General features: G+C 44.2%; 1 protein-coding gene across 5 annotated transcripts in view; it reads right to left on the bottom strand.

Annotated features, from left to right (window-relative positions):
* NF1 (neurofibromin 1) overlaps positions 1 to 24,207 on the bottom strand; it is a 436,753-nt gene that overhangs the window by 234,048 nt on the left and 178,498 nt on the right. For all 5 annotated transcript variants that reach the window (XM_077482413.1, XM_077482415.1, XM_077482416.1 and 2 more), the window contains exons 23-24: positions 19,077 to 19,160; positions 17,991 to 18,107 (exon numbers count right to left, since the gene is read on the bottom strand). In XM_077482413.1, coding sequence (XP_077338539.1) covers positions 17,991 to 18,107; positions 19,077 to 19,160 — 201 coding nt within the window. The remainder of the gene's footprint in view (positions 1 to 17,990; positions 18,108 to 19,076; positions 19,161 to 24,207) is intronic.

The raw sequence follows: 24,207 nt of genomic DNA, 5'->3' as shown, positions 1-24,207 counted from the left end.
TGTAAAACATAACGTTCTGATATGCCAGCCAAACCTTGGGCCTGTTGATCAGGAATAACTATGGAGTACCTCTATAAACACATGGAATTCCCAGGTGGTCTCCCATGCAGGTACTAACCAGGCCTAACCCTCCAAGATCAGACGAGATCGGGCACTTTCAGGGTGATGTGGCCGTAGGCCTCTGAACGCCAGCATGGGTTTGAATGATTGGACCTGCGGCCGAAATACACACATACATATTATAAAATTATATATATATATATATATATATATATATATATATATATATATATATATATATATATATATATATATATATATATATATACACACACACACACACATATATATACATACACACATACACATACATACATACACACACACACACATACATACATACACACAGTGCCTTGCGAAAGTATTCAGGCCCCTTGAACTTTTCAACCTTTTGCTACATTTCAGTCTTCAAACATAAAGATATAAAAATTTTATTTTTTGTGAAGAATCACCAACAAGTGGGACACAATTGGGAAGTGGAACGAAATCTATTGGATTTTTGAAACTTTAATAAAAAAAATGAAAAGTGGGGCGTGCAAAATTATTCGGCCCCCTTGCGTTAATACTTTGTAGAGCCACCTTTTGCTGCGATTACAGCTGCAAGTCGCTTGGGGTACGAGTCTATCAGTTTTGCACATTAAGGCTGCTTTCACACTGGGGCGGTATTCAGGCGTTACAGCGCTAAAAATAGCGCCTGTGTAGCGCCTGAAAAAAAACGGCCCTTTCACTCCAGTGTGAAAGCCGGAGGGCTTTCACACTGGAGCGGTGCGCTGGCAGGACAGTGAAAAAAGTCCTGCTAGCCGCATCTTTGGAGCGGTGAAGGAGCGGTGTTATTCACCGCTCCTAAACCGCTTCTACCCATTGAAATCAATGGGACAGCGTGGCAATACCGCCGGCATAGCGCCGCTGCAGCGGCGCTATGCGGGCGGTTTTAACCCTTTTTCGGCCGCTAGCGGGGGTTAAAACCACCCCGCTAGCGCCCGCAGACTGCCGCTAAAACGACGGTAAAGTGCCGCTAAAAATAGCGGCACTTTACCGCCGACGGCCGCACCGCCCCAGTGTGAAAGGGGCCTAAAAGACTGAAATTCTTTCCCATTCTTCTTTGCAAAACAGCTCAAGCTCAGTGAGGTTGGATGGAGAACGTTTGTGAACAGCAGTTTTCAGCTCTTTCCACAGATTCTCGATTGGATTCAGGTCTGGACTTTGACTTGGCCATTCTAACACCTAGATACGTTTATTTGTGAACCATTCCTTTGTAGATTTTGCTGTATGTTTGGGATCATTGTCTTGTTGGAAGATAAATCTCCGTCCCAGTTTCAGGTCTTTTGCAGACTCCAACAGGTTTTCATCCAGAATGGTCCTGTATTTGGCTGCATCCATCTTCCCCTCAATTTTAACCATCTTCCCTGTCCCTGCTGAAGAAAAGCAGGCCCAAACCATGATGCTGCCACCACCATGTTTGACAGTGGGGATGGTGTGTTGAGGGTGATGAGCTGTGTTGAGGGTGATGAGCTGTGTTGCTTTTACGCCAAACATATCGTTTTGCATTGTGGGCAAAAAGTTGGATTTTGGTTTCATCTGACCAGAGCACCTTCTTCCACATGTTTGGTGTGTCTCCCAGGTGGCTTGTAGCAAACTTTAGACAAGACTTTTTATGGATATCTTTGAGAAATGGCTTTCTTCTTGCCACTCTTCCATAAAGGCCAGATTTGTGCAGTGTACGACTATATTGTTGTCCTATGGACAGACTCTCCCACCTCAGCTGTAGTTCTCTGTAGTTCATCCAGAGTGATCATGGGCCTCTTGGCTGCATCTCTGATCAGTCTTCTTGTCTGAGCTGAAAGTTTAGAGGGACGTCCAGGTCTTGGTAGATTTGCAGTGGTCTGAAACTCCTTCCATTTCAAAATGATAGCTTGCACAGTGCTCCTTGGGATGTTTAAAGCTTGGGAAATCTTTTTGTATCCAAATCCGGCTTTAAACTTCTCCACAACAGTATTACGGACCTGCCTGGTGTGTTCCTTGGTCTTCATGATGCTCTCTGCGCTTTCAACAGAACCCTGAGACTATCACAGAGCAGGTGCATTTATACAGAGACTTGATTACACACAGGTGGATTCTATTTATCACCATCAGTCATTTAGGACAACATTGGATCATTCAGAGATCCTCGCTGAACTTCTGGAGTGAGTTTGCTGCACTGAAAGTAAAAAGGGGCCGAATAATTTTGTACGCACTACTTTTCAGTTTTTTATTTGCTAAAAAACTTTAAAATATCCAATAGATTTCGTTCCACTTCACAATTGTGTCCCACTTGTTGGTGATTCCTCACAAAAAATTAAAATGTTATATCTATGTTTGAAGCCTGAAATGTGGCAAAAGGTTGAAAAGTTCAAGGGGGCCAAATACTTTCGCAAGGCACTGTGTGTGTATATATAGATATAGATATAGATATATATATATATAGAGAGAGAGAGAGAGAGAGAGAGAGAGAGAGAGAGAGAGATAGAGATACACACACACACACATATATATACATTATATATATACACATATAATTTTTTTATTTTTTTTTAAGGAACGCCAACTTCTTATCTGTTGGACCCTTTAGCATATAAGCAATGTCTACTGGATAAATCAGGTTTTTGTTTACAGAGGATATAGCAGCGTTAATAGCTGGAACTCCTCATAAAGCCCCTCCTCCATAGAATAAAGTATTGAGAACTTTTTCAGAGGAAAGAATAGGATTTTTTGTACTCACCGTAAAATCCTTTTCTCTGCAATTCACCGACCGACACAGCCCCTCTCTTTAGACCATTGGGTTGTTATAATACCTTCAGGAGAGGACTAGGCATTACATGTTAACATGTGATAATAAAACTAGAACTTTCTAGTTCCGCCCAAGGGGTGGTCCCTTAGGTAACAAGCCCTCAGCCTGCCATGCAGCCTCAGTATGTCAACAAGCAGTATAACTTAAAGAAAAATAGGAGGGGCGGTGCTGTGTCAGTCTTAATTACAGAGAAAAGGATTTTACGGTGAGTACAAAAAATCCTATTTCCTTTTACATTCACCGACTGACACAACTCCTCTCTTTAGACCATTGGGGCGTCCCAAAGCAGTGGCAAATGAGGGGTGGGAAAAACAGCATAAAACTTCATCCAACATGGCATGTGGGAACTAGTATAAACTTTACAAACTGCGGTAACAAATGCAACTGTGCATTTACTTAAAAGTATTGTTTTTACCCAAAAAACAGGAAAAAAATTTATGTGCAATTGCAATTACACAGCCACCTGCAAAACAGGCATCAGCCGATATGCTGACATCTACCTTGTAGAACTTTGTAAAAGTGTGAACGGACGACCAAGTCTCCGCTTTATACACTTAAGCGACAGACGCTTTATGTCAGAAAGTTCAAGACGTTCCAATTGCCCTTGTGGACTGGGGCATGACCAGAAAAGGGGGCACCTGCCCCTTCAAGGCATAGGCCTGTACTACAATCTGTCTGATCCACCTGGAAACGGTGGCCGATGAGACCGCCATGCCTTTCTTCAGACCAGCCACCAAAACAAACAAGGAGTCGGACTTCCAAAAGGGAGCCATTGCAGACAAATACACCCTCAGAGTCCAAAAGACGTCCAGGGCATGAAGGGCCATCTCCTTAGGATGTGTCGGCTTAGAAGACAGAGATGGTAACAATTTCTTCTTTGATGTGGAACGCGGAAACCATCTTCGGCAAAAAAGGTTGCGGACGCAACACCACCTTATCCTTGTGGATAACCAGATAGGGCAACTTGCAAGACAAAGCCAACAGTTCCAAAAACCCTCTTGGCCGATGTGATGGCCACTAGAAAGACCAACTTTCTGGGAATGAGTCAACAAGGGAATCTCTGATATTTTCAAATGGCAGTTTCTGAAGCGCCGACAACACCAGGTTCAGATCCCATGGGGGTAACGTTGGATGCAACGGAAGAACTACATGTCGGACCCTTTGAAGAAAAGTGCTCAGAGAGTGAGATGACAGGGGTCATTGAAAAAAAAAAGTTTAAGGCCAATTTCTGGTCTACTCCTTGCTGAAGAAACAGCAGGATCCTGGATATAGAAAAGGATCGCGGATGCCATCCTTTCTCCTCACAAATGGAGATGTAGGCCTTCCAGGTACAATAATATATCTTCCGAGAAGAAGATTTCTGGGCTCTCAGCATAGTTGGGATCACTGAGTCCGAAAGACCCTGGTTACTCAACACCTGGCTTTCAATAGCCATGCCGTTAAACAGCGACGGTAAAGCAGGATGGAGAATCGGACCTTGACACAGAAGGTCTTCTCTTACCGGCAGTCACCATGGGGCATCTGCCACCAGGCATACTAGGTCTGCATACCAGGGACGCTGGAGCCAATCTGGGGCAATTGGTATTACTGGAATCCCCTTGGCCTCCACTCTGCGGAGCAGACGTGGTAATAGCTTCAACGGAGGAAAGGCATAGATCAGCTGGTACTGATCCCACGGAGCCACCAGCGCATCTGACGCATCTGCCCAAGGATCTCTTGTCCTGGACATGAATCTCGGTACCTTCCAATTGAGGGAGGGAGGCTAAAAGATCCACGTCTGGTGTGCCCCATCGCAGACACAGTAGCCCGATCACCTCTGGATGCAACGCACATTCTCCTGCGTCGAGCATCCGGCCAATTAGATAGTCCGCCTGCCAGTTCTCCACTCCCGGGATGTAAATGGCTGACAGGGCCGATACATGTCGCTCTGTCCACTGAAGGATGTGAGGGACCTCCCGTGCGGCGGCTGAGCTTCTTGTTCCTCATTGGTGATTGACGTATGCCACATCTGTGGCGTTGCCTGACTGGGCTGTTTGTGCCGATACCACCAAGCTTAGAATATTCCCTAGCACGGGTGTATATTTATTTTTAATTTAACCGTTTTTTTATGTATACTTTTTATTCGCTGTAATTCGGCCTTTTGGGTCATACCTTTGGCCTGCTGTGTATCTATTTTTATTTAATAAATTTGTCGATTGTTTAACGGTATGTTCACGATCGGAGTCCATTTTCGTTTCCCCCCTCCCTTCGCTCGCGGCTGGGAGGCCCGAGTGTTTTGTGTCTCACTGCAGGTTTGCGCATTGAAAAACCTTTGTACTTTACGATTCATTGGAGAGCTCTAGATAACTCCAGGAATTCAGAGTGATCGGTCGACCTCCTTGTTTCTTCCCCGTGGTGATCAAGAGGAAAAGTAGGACCTCCGACGAGTTCAGGAACTCTTCGACTGGGGCCAACGACCTTCGAACGATCTGCACGTACTCATTCATACCTCAGTAGTGTGTGGGGACGGACTACGAACAAACGAACCCTGCAGAGGGCTGTCTGCCAGCGCTAACGACTCCGTTGATTTGGAGTCCATCCATTGCGGTAAGAGTCAAACCTTTTTTTTTTCCGGTCTGGAAGCGATAGTGGCAAAGCCAGGAAGGTTTCACCGAATTTGTGAAAAGGACTGATCTCCCTGTTCGTTATTTTTTAGTTGGAACCAGGATTTCTTAATTATAAGAACTTTCTTTTTTTTGATTGAATTTTGTATATGGTGCTTGTTTGATTTCTTTTGCTCTTTCTATACAATTTACACTGAGTTTTATTACTCTTTTCACTTACTAGTTTTCATGTATATTTAGCGCAACTTTATGTTTAATTTTTAATACATACATACATACACACACACACACACACACACACACACTACTGGGATTCTGATAGACCAGCCCCTGACTCACCATCATTCTGCACATATATTTCTTGTTTTTTGCCTTCAGTGTGAGGTTATACCCACACAAATCCCCCAATATCGTGCAGTCTGCTGGTTAGTCTAGCACCTTCTACATTTAGTCTGATTACATACTGTTGTACTGATCACTTTTGTTTTCTTTATCATTTAGGGCTTGTTCACACCCATTTTTTCCTTTGGTATTATCTTGTTGAGTTTGATTTAGACATTTCAAGTACTGTAAGTACATCTGTGTTTTAGACATGACGGCCTTCCTAGGTGACGAGTGGAACATTCGCATGAATGCCACTGCCAGTCAATTTGAATCTACGGAATCTGTTGAGTCCGAAGTGAGATTTACCTTTTTGAACCTTACACACAGTTTAAAAAAAAAAGGCATCATTACATTGGCACATTAAATCATTTCAGGATTATCTCACAGAAGGTATCAATCCTTTTGGCTTACGTATCCAATTCTTCCCCACATTTGACATCGCACCTGAATTTAAATCCTCTTGGGAGACCACCTTAAAACAATGCTCCTCAGAACTTATGAACTGCTGATTCAGGAATACCAACGTAAAATGACCATCACTGACATTAAATTAAATACTATTCAAAAGCAATTAGCCAAATTTAAAGATCATTATATGACACACTTGACAAACAGCTTAAAGATCGCTTTGACAAATTCAACAAGGAGATGCTTGTTAAGAAAGATAAAATTTCAGAGATAAAAAGGCCTTTCAGGAGGAACGAGCATATAAATGGCTGGAAGCAACAGCGTGCTGCACCATTTAATGCCTCAGCACGAGGTGCGCCCAGACCTGTACCATCATATAGCAGCGATCGGGCACATGATTTGCATGTTCCTGTCGCGGATATACAGTCTGTACCCAATGGCCAACGTAGACAAAAACGCGGCCTTACCAAAACCATGTCATGTGAGGACTCCTCTGAAGTGGAGGGTCCCTCACATACATTGGGCAAGCAACCGGTACACTCTAATTTTGACCAAAACCTACCTGCTCACACCCCTACGAGATCTAATTCATCACCTACCCCCACCCGACAGGTGGGCGGGTGCGCGCGTCTCAAAAAACACAACCCATTCACATCAAATCCCAACCTCACAAGTCCAAAAAACAACCACTGTCACCTCATCCTCAAATATTATCAATCTTTCTTCGCACCATCTTTCCACTCACGAGATTTCAGTATTAGAAAAAGGGCTCACTTTTTGCCCTGTCTCAGAAATTGACACATTTTCGGTCATCAAAGATATCCACCTTTTTATAAGCAAACTTTTATTACAATCCATCTATTCCCAGACACCACTCACTGACCCCTCATAACACACAGCCATTGAAGCAGCTGCTGTTCAAGATCTTATTGATCTTTTAGATGAAAACGAACCTACTGATCTCATTGATACCCTTGATCTTGATAAAATACTTGCCCAGGTTGATAGCGCCCTGAGTCCACCACCTGACAGGCCTGATATTTCGATAAAAAAAAGAAGTCCAGTCGATACCCTACCCCCTGTATCAACTCTAACGCAGCTTTGTTTTGGAAACTTATCACTCAGGAATTAAGGAGTTTAAAATCCACTTCTCGCAGCACCAAGAACCTTACTTAACACGAATATCTTGCACTTCAAAATCTAAAACAAAATCCTTCTATTGTTATAAAACTGGCAGACAAGGGGGGCAATATAGTTATCCAAAACAGGACTGATTATGAAATGATGTGTCTTGATATTCTTTCTAACACAGACTGGTACAAACCAATTTCGAGTTCCCTCATTGAGGGGTACACTCAACAATTTTATTCTTTGGTTGATACAGCTTTTCACCAATGTTATTGATAAATCCACTTATGACTTCATTAAAACTGCTTTTCCTCGAGAAGCCACATTCTACGCACTTCCTAAAGTGTATAAAAATGCAAAAAAAAAAATCCTGGCAGACCTATTGTTTCTGGCCGTGGTAGTCTCACAGACAACCTTAGTAAATATATTGACAAACTTTTACAGCCCCTAGTGGCTGCGTTACCTTTTTACGGTCAAGATACCTCTCACCTACTCCGTATCCTTGAGGGCCTCCACGTCGATGGCGAGACCAACTTGGCCGCCATAGACGTGGAGGCCTTATACAGTTCTATCCCTCATCACCTAGGCCTTGCCACCATTCGGCATTTCCTTTTCACCAGTCAGTTATACTCTTCCCAGTTGTCGGAGTTTATAATTCAGGCTTTAGAATTCATACTCGCGATTTTTTTTCATTTGGTGGTTCCCACTACCTCCAGGTACAGGGCCTTGCCATGGGCACTACTTGTGCCCAGGGATACGCCAATCTGTACCTGGGGGAGTGGGACCGCTTACTCTTCATGGACCCACAAGCAACTTGTTTCTGTCACCACGTGACAACCTGGCGTCATTATATTGATGACATTTTGTTACTATGGACCGGCCCCGTGGACCTATTACACCAATTTTTTGAATTCCACTAATAGACGTAACTTACGTTTCACTATGTCATATGATTTGTCCACTATATCCTTTCTGGATCTAACGATCATTAAGGATAACCATGGCTCTTTGCAGAGCAAATTATTCCGAAAGCCAACTGCTGGCAATACTATTCTCTCAGCAGATAGCTTTCACCCTAAACCATTATTGGAATCCATCTCATTTGCAAGCATGACAAAATTGCTCCACCAAAATTTTTTTGAACAGGAAGCTGCCTTGCTGAGAAGTAGACTCCTAGCTAAGGGCTATTGCAACAAAACACTAAAAATTGCATACAAAAAGGCCAAGGCCAGATCTAGAAGTGATCTTTTAAAAACACGTTAAACCCAATTCCCCTTTACGCATTATTACAATGTACTGTTCACAGCATCATCAGATTAAACATTCTATCCAAATACTGGCAGATACTCACCACAGATCACTCCCTTGCACCCTTTGTACCCCCACAGGCACTTCTTACATATAGGCGAGCACCTTCTTTACACGATAAACTTGTGCATAGTGAATATTCCAGGAATACTTTTAACACCACTAAATTCCATGGCACCTTCCAATGCGGCAATTGCGGATACTGTAAATACATTAATACTGATAAACAGGTCACCCTACCCAATGGGCACCCCTTCTATCCACAGCACTATGTTAATTGTCGCACGATAGGTGTAGTATATCTCCTATCGTGCAAATGTGGCTGCTACTATGTAGGAAAAACCAAGTTACCGTTTTGAAAGCGAATTTATCGTCACATCACTAGTATTCACACTAAAGACCTGGACTTGCCCATCGGACGACATTGTCGCCTAGTCCACCCTGATGATAATCCCAAAACACGGTTTCTTGCTTTGGATCATATCCCCCCCTAACCCGAGAGGTGGTGACTACAACAAACTGCTGCTACAAAGCAAATTGAGGTGGATTTTCCACCTCAAAGCTACCGTAACTCCCGGCCTCAATGAGGCATTTAATTTTAAACCCTTTGAGGGCTTCCAGTCAGGTGTGTGTGTGAATTTGATCTATAATCAATGTTCTGTCTGGCAAACATTCCTTTTCCTTCAGTCATTTAACTCTCAGCCCCCTTTTGGAGAATAATTTTCATATTTAATTCTTTACAGTTTGTAGGTATCTTGTTGCCTATATATATTATACATATTTTTTGTTCTACATTCTGTTGCCATACCTGTTATATTACTTATATGTATTCATTCGTAACCATGCATTATGTATTTTGTTACCCGTTATCTCCTGTGATTGCCTGCCTTTACAAAGAGATATAGTACTTACATTGCCGGTCTGCACAGCCTCAGTTCACCACAAGGGGGTAGCTGTAGCAGGCAGCCTTATGGCACCTGTCTACAGCTGACTCTCGTTATGGCTGACATATTCTCTACTGTACATATCGTCTAAAGCCTGCTCTATATCAAGCATCGTCAAGTACCTTGTTTATATGCTACATGCATTACCTACCTATGTATCTTGTAAATTAATAAAAAGTATATATATATATATATATATATATATATATATATATATATATATATATATATATATATATATATATATATATATATATATATATATATATATGTTAACTACTGCTTGGTCTATTGGATCTAAATCCCTAGGGGTATTAGCTGTGCTTTCAAGCACCAGGCTTCCATATTTTTGTTGTATTTTTTCTGGGATTCTGATAGACCAGCCCCTGACTCACCATCATTCTGAACATATATTTCTTGCTTGTTCCTCAATATAAGGGTCCTGAGCAATGGACGGGGACCTGTTGCACTTAGTCCCACTTTGTTATGCGATTAAAGCATCAAACCTTTACTTTAAGCTTAAAATGGTTGAAGAAAAAAAACTTGGCAATATACACAGGGCCTGCAGTGTTTAAGAGCAGCTGCCACACTTGATTCTCCTAACAGCTCACCGTGACCAGCCATATTACACTAAGTGCCCGTTCACACTACCGCGACTTGTCAGGCGACTTAGCCGCCTGACAAGTCGCGCTCCGTTCTGTACTATGGAACCGTTCTAATAGGAGCGACTCAAGTCGCTCCGACTTAGAAAAAGGTTCCTGTAGTATTTTCGGGGCGACTTCAGGCGACTTGCATTGACTTCTATACAGAAGTTATTTTGCAAGTCGCCGCTGAAGTCGTGTGCAGGTCGCGTCTGTGAGTCGCGCTGCAAGTCGCGTCACCCCTGTGTGAACGGGCACTCAGGGGAGGATGCCATCTTACTGGGATGGATCTAGGCTTCCGTGTGACTAAGTCTTTCTAGAGCCCTGTCAGATGTTTTTACCTCCCTTCTACCATAGCCTGATGCACAAAACAGTACAGTACAGGTACTATAAGAAGGAATGCTTATACTGCATAAGCTAGAGTTCAGCACAGTTGCTATTAATGCCCAGCCCAATGCAGCAGTAGCAATGTGAAATGCCTGTCTACCCAAACCTGATAATGCCACCTCTTTGCTCTTGTGCCCCCTCCACAGCTTGCAGCAGCACACAGTGTGCTTTTAAAAACTTTCCTCCTCGTGCACCTGGCATCGGAGAATGCCGACAAGCCCCGCCCTCTGTGTTGCCTACGGCTCCACCCCTATTTTAAAAAGGGGGGTTTTCCCACGTGAGCAGCGGCCTACAGAATGAAGCATGGCGTGGGGGGGTGCAATCCACGGAGCGGCGCACTGATAGCGCTTCCTGTCCGAGTACTTTTACCCCACGAGGGGGAGAGTATCAGCATGGGAGGGGGGGGGGGGGCGTGATTAGCTTACCGGAAGATCTGCTGTTTGGCTGGAGGAAGCATTTCCCAGCCCCAGCAAGGATTGCTCCAGTGGAGCTCAGCACAGCACAGCACATCTTTACTTTAGCGGACAAAACTGAGGTAATCCCACCAGTGGGAGGGGTTATATAGGGAGTGCACTTTTTATTCTAGGGCGAGCCAGTGTCCATCACCTGAAGGTGGCCTATAACCCACACAGTAACTACTATGGCTCTATCTCCCGTGATGTACAATAAGAAACTTCAGATATCCCACTTTGCACATATACTCCTTAAAAACCATCATGATCAGCCTTGACATCGCAACTCCTTCTGAAAGTAGATGTAAAAACGCCCCACATTTGAGCAGTCTGATCTTTCTTAGCCTAGCTCTCTAAAATGCATGGCTCTATATCACATTATATGCTTAATTTGGAATGTGATATAAGTGAATAATTTGATATCTCCAACTGGAACAAAACAGGAACAAAATCTGGTCAGCTGCAGCCACATGCTCCACTAATAATCTGTGCATGCACAGAATTTAAGCTCGGTTCAGGTTCACACCTATGCCATTTGCTTTTGATCCATTTCTGCAGTGCATTTTGCACACACATTTTTTTATGCTTTTTTTGGTCAATTTGTTGTTGGGTGGATTCAAAAATGCAAATAGCTGCAAAAAAACTGTGCTTTTCTACAGCTTCTCCATTGAAGTTTATTGAACCAAAAACGCACCCTTTTGCTTATATAAAAGTTCCTGACCCTTTCCAAAAAGAAGTGGCTGAAAAAAATAAACAGATGTTAACCTATCCCATTGGAAACTATGTTAAATTGACTGTAGTGCATTTTTGCAAAAAAAAAATTGCTTAGGTGTAAACTGAGCATTATAGACAATTTTAGTTGTTTCAATATTGAATGTTTTTTCACTTGAGAAGCGTTTATCACCTTAGATTTTTTTATGACTTGGGTGGTTGCTTTGTGCCCTGCACCGATATTACACGCAAATTATATTTTTCTTAAGAAGACAGCGCAACATTTTTGATAACTGACATTTTAATTTTTTACAACATAGACAAGATAACAGGAAATGTCAAGTATAAAGAATATACATGTCGGTAGAAACCGAAACATTGACAACTACTAGCCAGATGGGACAACTACTAGCCAGATGGGACAACTACTAGCCAGATGGGACAACTACTAGCCAGATGGGACAACTACTAGCCAGATGGGACAACTACTAGCCAGATGGGACAACTACTAGCCAGATGGGACAACTACTAGCCAGATGGGACAAAAATCGGAGTATCTGAAAAAATAGAACAGTATTACAAATCTCATAAGTGGAAGAGTACCTTGATAAAACTTTATTAAGATATTATTGCCGTTTTATGTGTAAATGCCTATTCTCCATGTATCTATTTAAAATGTCAACATTTTGTACAAATGAACATCACAATTATGAATGAATATACTATAGCAGGTATAATCTGCTCAACAATGTTTTTTGAAATTAAATAAAAGTCTGTACTAAAGAAATGTGAGCAATCCCCTTGCTACAATAAATCCCTTATTTCTTAGTAAATCTGGCTGGGCTAAGGAAGAAGTTGCTTTCATGAGCCACTAGGAGGGAGCACTGAGCAAGATGTACGTTAGAATCTTTAACCTCTTCAGCCCCGGAAGGAATACCCTCCTTCATGACCAGGCCATTTTCTGCAATAAGGCACTGTGTTAATTTAACCAACAATTGCGCAGACATGCAATGTTCACAAATAAAACTGATGTCCTTTTTACCCCCTACAAATAGAGCTTTCTTTTGGTGGTATTAGATCACCTCAGCGGTTTTTATTTTTTGCATTATAAACAAAACCAAAATTTTTGAAGAAAAAAAAAAACATATACAACAAAAAAAATATTTAAAAATCGAATTTATTCATCAATTTGGGTCAATATGCATTCTGCTACATATTTTTGGTAAAAAAATAAAAATCCCAATAAGCATATATTGATTGGTTTTCACAAAAGTTACAGCATCTACAAACTATGGGATATATTTATGGAGTTTTTATTTATTTATACTAGTAATGGCGGAAATCAGCGATTTTAAGCGGGACTGCAGCGGACAAAATCGGAAACCAAGTGACACTTTTTTGGGGACCAGTGACACCAACACAGCTATCAGTGCTTTAGAAAAAAAAAAGCATTGTCGCGTACTAATGGCACTGGCCGGGAAGGGGTTATAATCAGGGGCGGTCGAAGGGTTAAATGTGCTCCTAGGGGGTGCTTTGACTGGAGGAATATCGAAAACCGTGTTTCTTAGCAGAAACACAAGATCTCCATCTACCCCTCACAGACCACCGTTCTGCCTCTCCGGAGAACGATCTGCTGGACCCGCTGATTGGCGGGTCACTGGTGGCACGTGACCCAGACTCAGTGCAGGAAGTACAGGTAGTATATTTGTGTGGGGTGGTCCTAAAGGGGTTAAAGTGATAAACAGTACATTTTCTCAGTTTAAACCTTTACTATGTTTTCTATTATGCATAAAATATGGGTTTGATATTTGCAAGTCATTGCATTCTGTTTTTATGTAGATTTTATAAAGCATCCCAACTTTTTTAGAATTGAGGTAGATGTGGTTTGAACGGGTATATTACTTTTGTTCAAATGTTAGGACCATGGTACAAGGAGACTTGTTTATACACTGTTGTCCCCACTATGCTTCAACAATCCTTTGAGACGAACACATTTAAAATGATTGTAAAAAAATAAAAGTGTTTAATTAGGTTTATACTTGCCTGCTTTGTGCAATAGGTAATAGGTCCTCTACGTAAAAAATGTTTAGGCTTTAGAACCACTTTAAGGGCTCATTCACACTTGCTTTGATTTTAACACAGTAGTAATGGCAAATCAATATTACTCCAAGCTCATTAGTACATCCATCGCTGCTGATCCCCCACCACTCCGTAGCCCTACAGAGATACTGATTCCCCCCCCCCACTCCGTAGCCCTACAGAGATACTGATCCCCCCCCCCCCCCCCCCACTCCGTAGCCCTACAGAGATACTGATCCCCCCCCCACTCCGTAGCCCTACAGAGATACTGATCTCCCCCCCCCCACTCCGTAGCCCTACAGAGATACTGATCCGTACTCAGTAGTGGGCCCCCACCTGGGCTGAAGCCCCCCACTCGGTAGTGGGCCCCCACCTGGGCTGAAGCCCCCCACTCGGTAGTAGGCCCCCACCCAGTGGCAGCCCCCACCTCGGCTGATCCCCCTACCCAGCGGCAGCCCCCACCTCGGCTGATCCCCCTACCCAGCGGCAGCCCCCACCTCGGCTGATCCCCCTACCCAGCGGCAGCCCCCACCTCGGCTGATCCCCCTACCCAGCAGCAGCCCCCAGCTCGGCTGATCCCCCTACCCAGCAGTAGCCCCCAGCTCGGCTGATCCCCCTACCCAGCAGTAGCCCCCAGCTCGGCTGAACCCCTACCCAGCAGTAGCCCCCAGCTCGGCTGAACCCCTACCCAGCAGTAGCCCCCAGCTCGGCTGAACCCCTACCCAGCAGTAGCCCCCAGCTCGGCTGAACCCCTACCCAGCAGTAGCCCCCAGCTCGGCTGAACCCCTACCCAGCAGTAGCCCCCAGCTCGGCTGAACCCCTACCCAGCAGTAGCCCCCAGCTCGGCTGAACCCCTTCCCAGCAGTAGCCCCCAGCTCGGCTGAACCCCTACCCAGCAGTAGCCCCCAGCTCGGCTGAACCCCTACCCAGCAGTAGCCCCCAGCTCGGCTGAACCCCTACCCAGCAGTAGCCCCCAGCTCGGCTGAACCCCTACCCAGCAGTAGCCCCCAGCTCGGCTGAACCCCTACCCAGCAGTAGCCCCCAGCTCGGCTGAACCCCTACCCAGCAGTAGCCCCCAGCTCGGCTGAACCCCTACCCAGCAGTAGCCACCAGCTCAGCTGAACCCCTACCCAGCAGTAGCCACCAGCTCAGCTGAACCCCTACCCAGCAGTAGTCACCAGCTCAGCTGAACCCCTACCCAGCAGTAGTCACCAGCTCAGCTGAACCCCTACCCAGCAGTAGTCACCAGCTCAGCTGAACCCCTCCCCAGTAGTAGCCCCCCGCTCGGCTGATCCCCTAGTTTGCGGATCCTCCTCTCTAGTTCCTTCTCACTGCTATATTGCTTCCCATGGTGCTCACATGTGACTTCTGCTAGGCTCTCCTGCTGTGGTAGTTCTGCTGATCCTCCACCACCCAGTCCTAGGTCTCCGCTCACTTTCTGCTATAGCGTTGGCACTTTGCACATTATGTATCATCTGCTAGTTGCTCCGCTCTGGACCCAGTTACCTTCCTGATGCACACTAGATGTAACATCTGCACCAGAAACTCCCAGAAAAAACACACACATAAAGAAGTGACAACCAAATAGGTCTTTCTGGTTCACTTGTTAATTTTCAAATGCATCCTGGGATGCCTCATATTTCCAAGGCCTCAAAAACAAAGTGAAGGTAACTGAATAAATGTATCTTAAATGCTGCAGGTGTGGTTAGCAAGCATTGTGACAGACTTCTATGGGGAGGCTTTGGAAACACTTTGAAGCACCAAGAAAATGACATGGAGTACAATTTTTGATCCAAAAGCAAATAGTGTTTACAGGACTGCAAGATAAAAAATTTTTTTAGTGAAATGTACTTTGATTGGCAGAGTACTTTAAAAAGTGTGTCAAATGGCACATTTTGAAGTGTAAGCATGCCCTAAAAGAAAATCAAAAGGTCTTCCACTAAACCATTGAGAAGCACAGTAAAGTATGTGCAAAAAAAGGAAAGCTTTGCATACCTTTGGCCACTATGCTAAAAAAAAGGAATAAGTCTCTTATTCTTTGGATTTGCGAAGTGAGACATGCAGATATTATCTGAAAAAAAGAAAAACCTGTCCATGTCAACTACTGTTCTGACCAATTCTTGGCATTTTTTGTTCTGTAGATAGACTGACTATTCTAATGTATTTTCTATATATGCTTGCAAAGTGCCTAGCAAAGTACAAGCTCCGGGTTTAAGCAGATAGGAACCAAGACCGGTATTTAAAATAGAACAGGTCTATTGTGTACACCCCAAAACTGCACTGAACAGATTTGCAGTTTTACCTCAGTTTTTGGTAGAGCAGTGTACATAAAACACTGTCTTTGCACTGGATACAAAAAAAAAAAAAAAAGAAAGTGAAATTTTAATACAGCTTTACAAAATCATAGCTGGTTTTAGACTGACATGAAAATGTAAATTTTACTAAAAAATTTGATACTCTCACTTTGAGGATTTGGTTCAATTATAGTCTTTGCCCCTGAATGGTTAGTTAAAAAAAAAAAAAAAAAAAAAAAACACTGCTATACTAGGGATAATTTCATACCTGTACTAAGGGAAATGCATAGGTGGCCACTGCTAACTTTTCTCTTACTAAAATCCTGGTTGTCCTCGAGGTTGAGCCAATGGATTCAATAACTTTTGCGTTACTGAAACAGAACAAGAATGCAATAAAAGGAGTTCTAATCTTAATTGCATTAAACTTGGTCAAAACCCAAAACATAACGCATTAAAGCTGTTTAACCACTTCCCATCTGGGCCAATTCTGGCACTTTGTTCCTACAGGTAAAAAATCTATTTTTTTTTCTCGAAAATTACTCAGAAACCCCAAACATTAGATATGTATTTTTAGCAGAGACCATAGGGAATACAATGGTGGTTGTTGCAACTTATGTTTGCACAGCGATTTTTCAAACGCTGTTTCATGACTAAGAAAAAAAAAAACAGTAAAACTTAGTCCAATTTTTTTTCATAATGTGAAAAATTATGTAACGCCGAGTAAATAGATACCCAACATGTCACACTTTAAAATTGAGCACACTCGTGGAATGGCACCAAACTTTGGCACTTACTCTCCATAGGTGATGCTTTAAACATTTTTACAGGTTACCTGTTTAGCGTTACAGAGGAGGTCTTGGGCTAGAAATGTTGCTCTTGCACTAACGCACATGGCTATAACTAAAACGTGTGATTTGAACCCCGTTTACGTATGTGGGCACGAACTACTTTATCTTGCTTTCATTTTTACACTCTCTTTAAAATATGTTTTTGATCACTTTAATTCCTATTACAAGGAATGTAACCATCCTTTGTAATAGGAATAGTGTGTGACAGGTCCTCTTTGCGGAGAGATGTGGGATCTCTTTCAGGCTGGAAAGGCCGAGATCAAAAAAATAAATAAAATTAACTGTCTCGGACTTTCCAGCTGCATCCCCGGCACTGTTTACTTTAACCGGCCCGGACATGACATCATAACATGGTGCTCAAGCCTCCAAGGATCATAGAGATGACTGGGGACCATCTGGTCAGCAGAAATCTCTATGCTCAACTTCCAGCAGTGACCGATTTGTTCTCCGGCCCACCAATCACAGGGGTGAGCTGCCAGAAGCACCGGAGGGTGGCAGGAGGGGACATGTCCCCCCCCCCCTCCCCAAGAAGATCAAGCGGCTGAACTACCACTATGGTTGTTCTTACGGTGCACAGAATGGCATGCTGAAAAAAGACAATACCTGAAGGATGCCTGTAGCTGCAGGCATCATTTAGATATACCCACTCAAAGTCCATGACATCATAGGACATACCTTGGGCGGGAAGTGGTTAATCAGCATGACAGCCAGAAAGCAAGAAAGCTAGGAAACAAAACTTTTCAGGCTACAGGTCAGGAAAGGCAAGCTATTCATTATTCCTAGTACAGGTGCTTTTTAAACCGATGCAAATGCTTCTATGTGCTCTGTAAAATACTTTCAAATATGTCACTATATAGATATTAAAAATAATAAAAACAGGAGGAATGCTCTGCTGTGAGTAAAAGCATGTACCTACTTGAGAAATAATTGAGATTTTGCTTCCATCAACTCCACACCATCTCCTTCTTCAGGTTGAAGAGGTAGGCCAGCAAGAAGAGATACCACTGCTTCCATGCTTGCTTGATCCAAATCTCTGCAGGAAGGAAAAGAAATCACAATATCTTACACATGGGCCATGTGAGCCAATTCAGATAACTGCAGCCACATTTTCTCTGTCCAGGTGCAGTGCACAGCATGTCACTAAAAGAGAAGTATGGGAACCAACAAAATAAACATTATGTTCACCTAGATGGCTGCAGCATTGCTCTGAGCTGCAGCTGTCCCCTCCTGACTCTACCCAGAGAACTGAGTGATCAAATGCCCCCTCAGCTCTGACCAGAGCCATGACAGTCAGCTGCTCTCTGCTCTTCCATCCAGCACTCACTGGAGCCCTGGCTTGTGGTGGGGGTGGGAGGGGCTGGCTGAGCCTCTCAGTGCATCACTGAAAGGATGAGCCAAGTGCCGGTCAAGGGATCTGGGTGGATCCCGACCATATGGTCAGGATCTTTCCCGAACCTGGAGCAGCTGAGTGATATCAGCTGACAACAGGCTTTAGCCTGTCAGCTGAAAACAGGTCACAAGAGTGCAGAATGAACTGCAGTCCTGTGATCCATAGAAGTGCAGCCACACAAACTTCGGCTATACGTCTCCTTTAATAGAGCTCTGGCGTGCTCACATACTCCACGTGCAGAGCCCGCCAGGAAGTTGGCGCAGTGCTGCGCAAATCACAGGCAGTGAGACATTGCCTGATCTCTGCAGCTGCGCAAATCACAGGCAGTGAGACATTGCCTGATCTCTGCAGCTGCGCATCGGGGCAATGCCTCACTGCCTGTGATTAGCGCAGTGCCGACTTCCTGGCGGGCTATGCACGTGGAGTATGTGAACACGCCGGAGCTCATCATTATACACAAATACAGTATTACACAGCTATTTATGTTAATGACATTGCACCTGGGTGGAGGAAATACAACTTCAGTTACACTGAACAGGCTCAGTGGGCCATGTGCAAGAGCCTATATAAACAGTTTCAACTTTTTGCTGGAAAAACAATTGCATTGAATACCTTGTGAGGCATTTTACATCCTCATCGGCAGCTTGGTTAGATGTTCCCATTACCCAGTCAGTCAAATACTCGACCATCTTGTTTCTAAAAATAAAAGTGAAAATATTACCTACTCCACAGAATTATATAAACCAAAGTAATTAAAAGAAAAAAAAATGTGAATCAAACTAAGGGCTCATTTAGACATGCAAAGAAATCTGAGCGCCCATTAATGCACCATATACATTAAGATGCATTAATGGTGCACTTTTGGTGCGTTTGACACGTTAAACGCTTACCAGACATACCCTCTCGGCTAGTATTACTTTCTAAACGCATCTGTGATACGTTTGAAGAGCATTTACACTGACATCAATGGAAGCCAATGGGAAGCGGCAAAGTCTGCTAAACGGCACAGGTAGAGTCAATTTTGACACAACATGATGCAAACGCAAGCAAGTGAACACAGTGCACAGCAACGCACACAATTTTGACAGGCGTTCGTGGAGCACCATAAACATCAATAAAACACCTGCTTAGGAAGCTAGTGTAAACTTGGCCTAAAGCAATTTAGGTTGTTTTTCTCTTTCCAGTTTACAACGTAAATACGGATTCGCGCCACGAATGAAGCATTAGACCAGTGCAACAGCTATTTATAACCAAGCAAAAAAGCCTTCTTAAAAAAAAAAAAAAAAAAACAGCGCTTGCGATGGTACAAAGCCCATGAATACTAGCCTTGTTTATTTTAGGGCTGCTGAGCTTTCTGGTGTCCCCCTTCATTTATGTAAGCTGCTGTGTTTGACTGTACACTCTGACTGCATACCCTTGTAGATGGGAGTTTTGACTTTTACAGAGAGTAAGGTTGAGCTCAGGCATGTTCGCAACTAGCATGTGCAGAGCCCGCCAGGAAGTTGGCATTGCACAGTGCTAATCACAGGCAGTGAGACATTTTCCCAATGCATGGCTGCAGAGATCAAGGAATGTCTCACTGCCTATGATTAGTGCTGTGCCAACTTCCTGCTCTGTGCGTGCTAGTTGCGAACACGCCTGAGCGCATCCTTAGCAGAGACCATACCATACCCTTCTGCGGAACCATATTCCAAGCTCTGTGAAAGAATGACTTTCCCAATTACAGGGCTGGATTGGAGATCCGCCATGCCTGGAAGACCTTTGCTTGGCTGGACAGACACACTGGGCGATTCACTCCCACTCCACTCCTGCAGACAAAAGGTCTGGAGTGAAACAGGACAAAAAGGTAACTGCCTTGAAGGAGGTGTCCATGAGGGCCAGAAATGTTATGCAGAAACAAAAATGTGTGACCAGTGAGTATGAGAGCTGAATCTTAGAGAGGCAATCTGAGAGATTAAGATTCTGGCTTGGCCTGAGTCCTAGATTAGACCCAAGTAACCAGGAAGGTTCGACAGCTGAAAATCTGACTTTGAACAAATAATTATCCAGCCAAAGGTTTTAAGAACTGGATTCTTTGGACGTTGGCAGACAAGGTCTTGCTGAGGAGTCTATTAACAGGTCATCTAGGTTACCTTTGACATTAAAGCCCTGGGTTTGCAGAACCGCCAGAAGCTGGGGAAAGCACTTTTGTTGTTAACACTCGGGCTATAAAAGGAGAACCGAAAGGCAGGGCCACAAACTAGAAGCACCAGTCCACATAAAAACACAGGAAGCGTTGGTGTGATTGGAAAATGGGACTATGGAGATAGGCATCTTGTCTGCTTACTGATGCAAGAAATTCCCCTTGTCTAAGGGAAGCAATACCAGATCTCAATACCATCCAGAATTTTTGTACACAAAAGAATTTGGTTTAGGGAATTTTAAGTCCAGTATTAGGCAGATGTCCCCATTTGTTTGAATAGAAACCTTGGAAACCTTCTGAAGAAAAAGTACAAGGGATAGATATGAACATTGTAAGTTGATACAAGGCAGTCTTTAAATCTTGAAGCTAAATTCACACGTCACACTTTGTATCAAGATGAGCCCCTGACACAGGATCCAATGCCTGAACAAAACATTACGGTCTGGCCTCACACACTGCAATCTGGGTATGAACCCCGAGTTAAAACACTGATCGGAAACTGCTAGGTGGCACAAGGGAGTAATCATTCACATATTGGTAGAAGTTTCAGATGAAACAATGTCAGTGGTTTAAGGGCTCTTTCACATGGGCGGTCCATTTTGAGGGACTCTGCTTTGCTCGGCAGGGGATTGATCCGCTGATAAACACTGATCAGGCAGATGGCAGGTCCGACTCTGCTCGCTGTACAGAGAAGGACCTGTCAGAGCCCCGCTCTGTGAGGAGACTGGATTTTAACAGACCACCTATCCATTTTCATCCAAACGGATCCTCCAGACAGATGGCAAATAGGGTCTACATCCATCTGGATTTCACAGACACGATCAGATGGGATATTGACGGATATCAACGGACATGTCACCGTTGACATCCGCCGCTCCATAGAGGTGAATGGCACTCCCGAACAGGTCCGCCTGAAAAATTGACAGGCAGACCTGATTGGAAAGCTCGAGTGATAGGGACCTAGAAGAAAAAACACTTCACTGTATAACAGAAGTCCACCACCCAATAAACTATGAAAAAAAATGTTGAGGCCATTCTTCACATATAACAAATCACAGCGCAGTGTTTTCCTTCCAATTATGAAAAAAAATGGATTCTCATGGCGTGGACGTGGTCATGAGTATGCTCTAGGGCAGCCCTAATAAAAAGATTGCGAGTTTCCTGGCAGCATATAGCCCTATGTCTATAAATACAAGTCATGTGTTCAAACACAAGTTTACGAACACAAGTCATGTCAAGCCATTAAGATAATTATTAAGCTAATGCTCAAGATTAAAGTGTGCATTTTAAAAGAAAAAAAAGTGCATTCAGAAATTTCAGTTCCACCCATGGGGGCGGTCCCTTAGGTATCAACCCTCCTGCCTGCTAGCAACATCAACAAGCAGTAGAACAAAGAAAAAGGAGGGGCGGGTGCTGTGGCGGTCAGTGAATTAGAGAAAAGAATTTTACGGCGAGTACAAAAAAGGCTATTTTCTCTTATATTCACCAACCGACACAGCTCCTCTCTTAGCCATTGGGACGTCCCCAAGCAGTGCCAAACGAGGGGTGGGAAAACAGCATACACTTCATCCACCATGACAAGTGGGAACAAGTGAAACTTTACCCACAAAAAAGAACCGTGCATGGAGAAATCCACCACAAAATCAGGGTACCCTCAAGAATGACTACCCACAACCACACCAAACTGCGGAACGTAATGAAACATCAACTTAAAAAGGTACTGTGTTTTTATCGAAAAACCAGGGGGGGAAAAAAAAAAAAAAAAAAAAAGTAAAATATTGCATATTCAATTGCAATTATACAGCCGCCTGCAAAACTTTGCAGCCAAAAACAGGCATAAGCCGATGCACTGACGTCTACCTTGTAGAACTTGGTAAACGTGTGGACAGACGACCAGCTCGCCGCCTTACACACCTGAGCGACAGACACTTGATGTCGGAAGGCCCAAGACATTCCGATTGCCCTTGTAGAGTGGGCCGTAACCAGAAAGAGGGGCACCTGCCCCTTTAAGGCGTAGGTTTGTACTACAATCTGTCTGAGCCACCTGGAAATGGTGGCTGAGACCGTCATGCCTTTCTTGGGACGGGCTACTGAGACAAACAACGAATGACTTCCGAAAGGAAGCAGTGGTAGACAAATACACTTTCAGAGCCCGAACCATGCCCAGAGTGTGAAGGTCCACCTCCTTAGGGTGTTTTGGCCTAGGACATAGAAATGGTAACAATGTCCTCAATGTGAAAAGCCGCGACCACCTTCGGTAGAAAGGACGGTTGCGAACACAACCCCATCTTATCCTATGGATAACCAGATAAGGCGACTTACAAGACAAGGCCGCCAGTTCCGAGACCCTCCTAGCCAATGTGATGGCCAATAGAAAGACCACCTTCTAAAAAAAGAGTCAACAGGGGAACACACTGATATTTTTAAGCAGCGGTTTTTGAATCGCCGATAACACCAAGTTTAAATTCCATGTGGGTAACGGACGCAACAGAGGGACTACATGACGGACCCCCTGAACAAAGGTACTCACTAATGAGTGAGACGCCAGGGGTCACTGCAAAAAAAGACAGTCAAAGCTGAAACTTGCCCTTTAATAGTGCTGCGTACTATGGACGCCAAGGCCAATCTGGGGCCACCAGTATTACTGGGATCCCCTTGGCTTCCACTCTGCGAATCAGATGAGGTAATAGCTTCAGTGGAAGAAAGCCCACGGAGCCACCAGCGCGTCGGACGCGTCCGCCCACGGATTTCTTGTCCTGGACACGAATCTTGGCACCCTCTGATTGAGATGGGGGGGACAGAAGATCTACCTCTGGTGTGCCCCACCTCAGGCACAGTAACCTGAATACCTCCGGATGCAACACCCATTCTCCTGGGTCCAGCATCTGGCGACTCATAGTCCGCCTGCCAGTTCTCCACTCCGGGAATGTAAATTACCGACAAAACTGGTACATGTCGCTCTGCCCATTGAAGTATGTGAGCGACCTGCCGTGCTGCTAATACTGGAGCCACTACCTTGGTAAAGACTCTGGGGGCTGATGCCAGACCAAAGGGAAGAGCCACAAATTGGTAATGGGCTTCCCTGACTGCAAAACGCAGAAACTTTTGATGCCGAAAGGCATATGCGTACGTGCAGGTACGCATCCTGGATGTCCAAGGACGCCAGGGAGTCCCCTTGATGGAGTGCAGCGACTACTGAGCAAACTAATTCCATTCTGAACCTCTGCATTTATACAAAGTGATTGAGGGCTTTTAAGTCCAAGATCAGATGTGCCCCTTCATTCTTGGGAACCACAGATTTGAGTAGAATCCCTGGAAGTGTTCCGATTCCAGAACTGGTACAATCACCCCTCGATTCACCCAGTCCCTTTCCGCCCACAACAGGGCCTCCTGGCAAACCGGAGACACAGGTATGCTGGAGGGGAAGAATCCGTTTGGCGGCCAAGAGAGAAACTATCTTGTAGCCTGTGGAAATCAGATTGCAGACCCATTGGTCAGATAACCGGGAGGACCACCGGGCTGCAAACTCCCGAAGGTGACCCCCCACAAACCTTCATGCGG

This window comes from Lithobates pipiens, unplaced genomic scaffold, assembly GCF_037356315.1.
Source record: "Lithobates pipiens isolate NorthernLeopardFrog02 unplaced genomic scaffold, aLitPip1_a1.2 Scaffold_16, whole genome shotgun sequence".
NCBI lineage: Eukaryota > Metazoa > Chordata > Amphibia > Anura > Ranidae > Lithobates > Lithobates pipiens.
This window is presented reverse-complemented; position numbering and strand designations above follow the sequence as displayed.